At 36.1% G+C, this 6000-nt stretch overlaps 1 protein-coding gene and 1 long non-coding RNA gene across 4 annotated transcripts in view; one reads left to right on the forward strand and one right to left on the reverse strand.

Moving 5' to 3' along the window:
- LOC146480139 (uncharacterized) overlaps positions 1 to 6000 on the reverse strand; it is a 110833-nt gene that overhangs the window by 94631 nt on the left and 10202 nt on the right. The gene's annotated exons all lie outside the window — the stretch shown is intronic.
- LOC146480150 (uncharacterized) overlaps positions 1 to 6000 on the forward strand; it is a 33392-nt gene that overhangs the window by 9339 nt on the left and 18053 nt on the right. For 2 of the 3 annotated variants that reach the window (XM_085109982.1, XM_085109984.1), the window contains 3 exons: positions 395 to 476; positions 1905 to 1946; positions 5952 to 6000. The exon at positions 5952 to 6000 is cut by the window's right edge and continues 94 nt beyond it. In XM_085109982.1, the coding sequence (XP_084966108.1) occupies positions 395 to 476; positions 1905 to 1946; positions 5952 to 6000 (173 nt within the window). The remainder of the gene's footprint in view (positions 1 to 394; positions 477 to 1904; positions 1947 to 5951) is intronic. The other variant, XM_085109983.1, reaches the window with a different exon arrangement.

Genomic DNA, 6000 nt, shown 5'->3' on the forward strand with positions numbered 1-6000 from the left:
TGTTATGAAGAGGATACATACTGGTCACTTGAAGGAAGTTGAGCAGTTTCACCACTATACACACTATGTGCAGTCAAGATCGCACATCCTTTTTAGGCAACCCTCTCTGTACTTTTCAGTCATTATTGCATGTGCTTGTTGAAACAGGAAGTGTGAGTGTGTTACTTAGTTGCTTTTGAAATTTTATCTGAATTGCTAATTGGGAGCAAATCAGATTAAATTTTGTGGCAAAATCATGCACAAATTTACAGTGTATTCCTCTCTACCACTGAGCCCTTTAATTGACTGTCATACCAGGTGTTAATTTTCAATTCATCTGTCATGATTAATACAGTAGTTATTGACATGTCGCTAATATTACCATATTTGATTTGATTTGATTTGTTTGCCTTAGAGCCTAGCGTGCATGTGAGGGCACCAACAGATTCACGAGGGTTTGTCGATAAACCGCGCCCCATTGGACGTGGAGGAAGAAGGTGACTTACCAGAGGTTTCATTTAGATTTTTTTACAGTTGGGCAAGAGGTTATTGTACCCAGGCAGGATAGTTAACTTGTGTAATTTTATGGTCTTTGATTGAAAACATTGATTGAGATTTTAAAAGCAGCTGGGTAAAGTTGTGTTCACAGATGGTCAATTTGCTGGTTGGCTGGCCCTGAATGAAACCCCTGATCTACAAGCATGTAGGCGTGAGATGCAAATTAAGACGCCGTTCAGTCATGGAAAGTTGACCCTTCGAAGCTGCTTGTCACTTTTAGAGAATTCAAAGAATTTAAGGAGCTTTCCAAAAAATGCCATAAATTGATAGGGCATTGACGAACTCTACAACCTTAGAATGAAAATCCCTTCTGATCCTCCTTAAGCCCTGAACATGCAAAATCTTTCTACTTGTCTTCATAAATTTATTTATAGTATTTGGTTGGAAGAAATTCTTTCTGCATCAGAACGTTTTCCTTTTTAATACTCTAGCATTGAACTCAACATTGGTGCAATAATGATAAAATAAGTAATAATAATAACTGAAAACCTAAAATGAATAAACTTTAATTAAACATTGTAAATTATTCCTAAAAGGAAATAATTATTCTTAGGGCACCTACAGTCAAACCTATAAAGCTGGTAAATTGGTGTTATATTATTTTCCCTTAAATTGTGAAATGGCCAACTTCTTTTTTTTTTTTTTAACTAGTATGAGCTTAAGCCATTAAGTTGTTTATAGAGAGACTGTAAGACCAATTGTACTCCACGTTGAATCTCTTCAGACTGTAATCTTGGTTGCTTGTTTCCTGGACCAATGATTCAATGACTCCTAGAACTTTAAGTTTAGAACACAGGGCTGTCAACTCTCCGGATTTTGAACCGTATCTCCCGGTCTCCAGCTTTATGTCTTTAATCTCCAGATTTTGAGCCGGATTTCTCCATATGTGCGTCTGTAATCTCCAGGATAATTGAGGAAGTTTGCTATTTGTCGTTGACTCGATTTTGTGACAAGAAAATCTGAAATGTGTAGCGTTGTTTCTGGTACTGTGTAATGTACAACCCCCACCCCCCCACACTGAACCCGTGAATTTGGGCTTGATGCAACGCCTCTGTAAGGTGCTTTGTTATTGCTGGCCGTGGAAGTCATGTTCTCCATATTTGTCGACATATGAGGTTGACAGCCCTGAGAACAGACTTACAAAAATGTACTTTTGTCGTATTGATTGTTCTGAGAGTTCTAGCCTGGCTAGACAAGACACTGCTTCACTTTCTCTCTTCACTCCAGGTGTATAAAATAATGGGCATTTAGATTTTCAACTGAAGACACACTAATGTCAAGTCATTATGTATTGTTTGATTGGCATTTCTTCTACAGGAAGTTGCAACACACCTGTTCTTCTAATTCTCTCATTTGTAATCTCATAGATATGATGACAGAGGTTTTCAAACACCTGGAACTAATCTGCAGTTAGTATTCATTTGATAATTATTGCATTTTCACATTATATCACTAACACTTGCCCACGGTGTTGGTTCATATAATCATGTGACATACATGCATACATTTGTAGCTACCTCAAACGCTGATTATTTGTTTTAGCCTACTAATCTGTACCTAGGCTGTAGTTTGAAATGGCAGTAATTGACAAACTTGCAAACAAATACACCAGTTGTAATAATCAGTAACGTGCTCGACATACATGTAACTCCAACACTTCACGTCACTTCACTTTGAAGAAGGCTTCCATTTAGTCAGTTACAACAGGCCAATTACAGTGCAATAGTATGGAACTAAAAAAAAAAGACTGGTTTGAGGTAGGTTATGGTTCAGCTCAGAACATTTCTTTAGTTTCTGGTGAATGCTCAGGACAAACTGAGTGAAATGGACTATTTAGATGTCTGTGCGATCCCCATTGTCTTTCCTTTCAACATCTGTAAGGGTGCTTTTATTAAAATCGCTGATCCTTGCAGGGCTGTCATTAAGAGGCAGGGCCGGGGATTTCCCCCGGTTACCAAGAACGTGGTGCCCGGCTATTTTCATAGGAAAATAGAAGAAAATAGAACCAAAACAAAATTCCTAGCTGTTTGATTCCCCGCCTACTCGTTGTATTTATCCAGCAACTTGAAATCTTAGTGACAGCCCTGCCTTGCAGAACAAAAGTACCACACACGAACTTAGTCACGGTTGCCACAGTCTGGGAAAAGTTGAGGAAAAACAAAAAAAAAAATTGAAAACAGATTTTTTACAATGTCAGGGAAAAGTCAGTGAATTCTGTGTCAAGTCAGGAATATACTAAATTCTATCTCAAAGTCAGTGAATAGTTAAGGAAATTTATTTTAGGGTAGGGCACTTGGTTTGGGAAGGGGTTTCCTTGTTGGCAAAGGTGATGACTTTCGTTGCTTTAAAAGGCATCTACAAAGGAATTGATTTCTGCGGGTTCATCATTGGCTTCTCTGGGAAAATAACTTGTGTTCTGTGGTCGGTGAAAACTGGATTTTGGCCAGTGAATGGTCAGGGAATTTTAATTTATTATTTTGGCATCCATGTTGGCTGAAACGTCTTTCCTAAGTTTTTTGATAAATGTTTTGTGTTAATGTTTTTACAAGTCAGAGTCGTACACATTTAAGATTGTACTTATGTCCATTCCTGACTGAAATTTCAGTATTTTTCATGTAAGCAAATTTGGTATGGTCTGTTATAATCAAAAGCAACCATTTTTTTAATAAATGTAATTGAAACCCAGGCATGTTATTAATAACAAGATGCCCTTAATCGGCATTACACGAAATGCTTAATGTAGCCTCATTTATTCCCTTTGATATGTTTTGCAGATATCTAAAACTATCCTCCCTTCGCAATTGAAATAGTTGAATGGTTTTATTCAGAGAGAGTGCGTGATATTTTATCATTGTGTTACTTAGAATCATACTGGGAATAACTCTGCAATAACGTCATGACTTCGCTGAACTGGTCTGGCTTCCTCTCGCTTTAAATTATGCAATCTGTTTGTGAAAGTGTAGTTTCTTCGCTGTGAACTCTCCCAATTTCCACCGTTTCAACTGTCAAGTACCATTTAGAAGTTATTATTTCGATTTACCGCTTGAAAAAGGTTTGTTTTCTTTTCGAAAACAGCAGATCAGAGTCTTAAATTCAGACATGTGGCCACCATTGAACAAAAAACAACTTTCCAAATGATGATTTGCTTTGACGTCACACAGGTAGAGATAAGTGGGTCCCCTCCCTCGTGATATACATGCCAATAATGGATTTTGATTGGGCCGTGTTTGTTCAAGACAATCAGAACAATAAATCCCTTCTGGGAGCGGGTAGAATTTAATCAAGGTTTAATGAATAAATCAAATGATGATTTGACGTCACACAGGAAGGGATGAGTGGGTCCCCTCTCTTGTGATATGTGCCTAAATAATAGATTTTGATTGGGCTGCTTCTGTTGAAGACAATCAGAACAATACATCCCCACTAGGGGAGGACATATTTTAATGCATAAATTAATGTGCACATTTGTGTCTACAATGTAGAAAAAAAAGATACCCAACCGAAACCTAGACACGTCATGCCCTGCGGGCATTCCGTGTAATAAAAATGTTCCATTATACCAGTTAAGAGAGCAGTTTGATTACTTGGATTTTAAACATTGTTTACTTTGATGTTTAAAAAAATATGAAGATGGTAATAAACATGATTAAAAATTAAGTATTATAATACAGTCAAACCTTGATTATCTGGATCTCGATTATCCAGACCTCTATTATCCGGACTATTCGATTATCCCGACTTTTTTCTCTGGTCCCAATTTTTTCATGAATGTTAATTAGTTGTGATCTTGAAAACTCAAAGTCACAAAAAGCCCAATAATCCTTTCAAAAGACTGTTAAAACAGCGTATTATCCTTTGTGCTTTTCAAAATTCGCAAGTGCAACGAGACAAAGAAATATCCTGATGCATTCAGCTGATATCCAATTGGCTCATTTGTGACAGGCTGTGTAGATTTCGCAATGAAAATGATGTTTTCTTTGCTGTAACCTTCTGTTTACATTTCTATCTCTTAAATGTTCATATTTTCGATTATCCGGACTCTCGATTATCCGGACTATTTACCAAGGTCCCGACGAGTCCGGATAATCGAGGTTTGACTGTAATTAGTTTTTACAATTTTTTTAATTTGATGTTTAAAAAATACAAAGATGGTAATACAGTCAAACCCCATTGTTAAGGACACTGTTGGGACCAGAAAAAGTGTCCTTATTACAGAGTGTCCTTGTTAAGCAGGTTAATTTTAAGAAAAATGTATGGAGGAGCACCAAGAAAACTGTCCGAATTAGGCGGGTGCCTGTAAAGTGGGGTTTCACTGTACAGTAGCATGTTTAAAAATTAATTTTGAGGTAATGCTTATTGAATGCAAGCTAAGCAGCAACTTTTCAAACAATGAAACAAAAATATTTAACATTTGTATCTTAAGTTTTAGTAACGTAAGTTATTATAAACCAAGTAATAAATTATAAACAGTGCAAAGTAAATAAAAGTTGAATTAACAGAGACTGATAATACTCTTATAGCTTCTAAATTCTTTTCTTTAGAAAACGACTGCCATACATGCACCTTCAACTTACAAAAAATAATATTTAAATTTTTGTGAGATGCTCATTTTAAATGTGAGGCTATCTTTTCACCCTTTTTTAATTAATGGATTATAAAATTTACTATAATTTGCTCTTAACCGAATAAAGTAATGTTTTAATATAAATCTGAGAAAGTTTAAGATAGATAACAAAGAATCAACTTAAAAAATTTGACTAAATTTTCCAAAATTGCAAGCAGTGTAACAGTTTGGGTTGTTTCAATAAATACCCATACCCCCTCCCACAGAAGGGATTGGAAATTCCAGGGGGGTGGGGGTGGGTAGGTCCTCATGGGCCAAAACTTAAAAGGAAAGCCGATGCTGACTTTACTGTGTTCTTTAAGATGGCTGTAAATACAATACTGTTAGTCTTGAGTTCCTGGGGGACGGCCTGGGAAAAGTGTGAAAACACCTAGATGAACTAAAAAAAACCCCAACATTTCCAAATTCCAATTCAATCTGGATTATTGTCAAGCACTTTATCATGAACCTCTGGCTAAGGAGATACGCAAGCACTCCCCGTGTTATTGACGATAAATAATTACTTAATATGTCAAATGCTGCTATTACAGCAGCCAATAGTGTATGTGGTTTCATGTTGTGCTGTTTGATTCTGGATATTTTGAAATTTGAGTTTTCTTTCTTTCTTTCCTTTTTTTGTGCTTCATGTTCAGTCCTTTTGGTGTTCAACAGGGCAAAAATTAATGTATTTAAGATGGTAGCTTACAAAGAATTAATAATTGTTATCTTCAAGTTCATGTTTTTTTTTTGGTTTTGCTAGATGTTTTTAATTAATAGCCTTTAATATTTATTTTGTTTTTGCTCATTTAAGGTTGACATCTGGTTCAATTGACTCTGAGGAAGACTTCAACATGGCAAAC

The sequence above is a fragment of the Pavona decussata genome, unplaced genomic scaffold (genome assembly GCF_977016875.1).
Source record: "Pavona decussata unplaced genomic scaffold, jaPavDecu1.1 SCAFFOLD_55, whole genome shotgun sequence".
NCBI classification, from domain to species: Eukaryota; Metazoa; Cnidaria; class Anthozoa; order Scleractinia; family Agariciidae; genus Pavona; species Pavona decussata.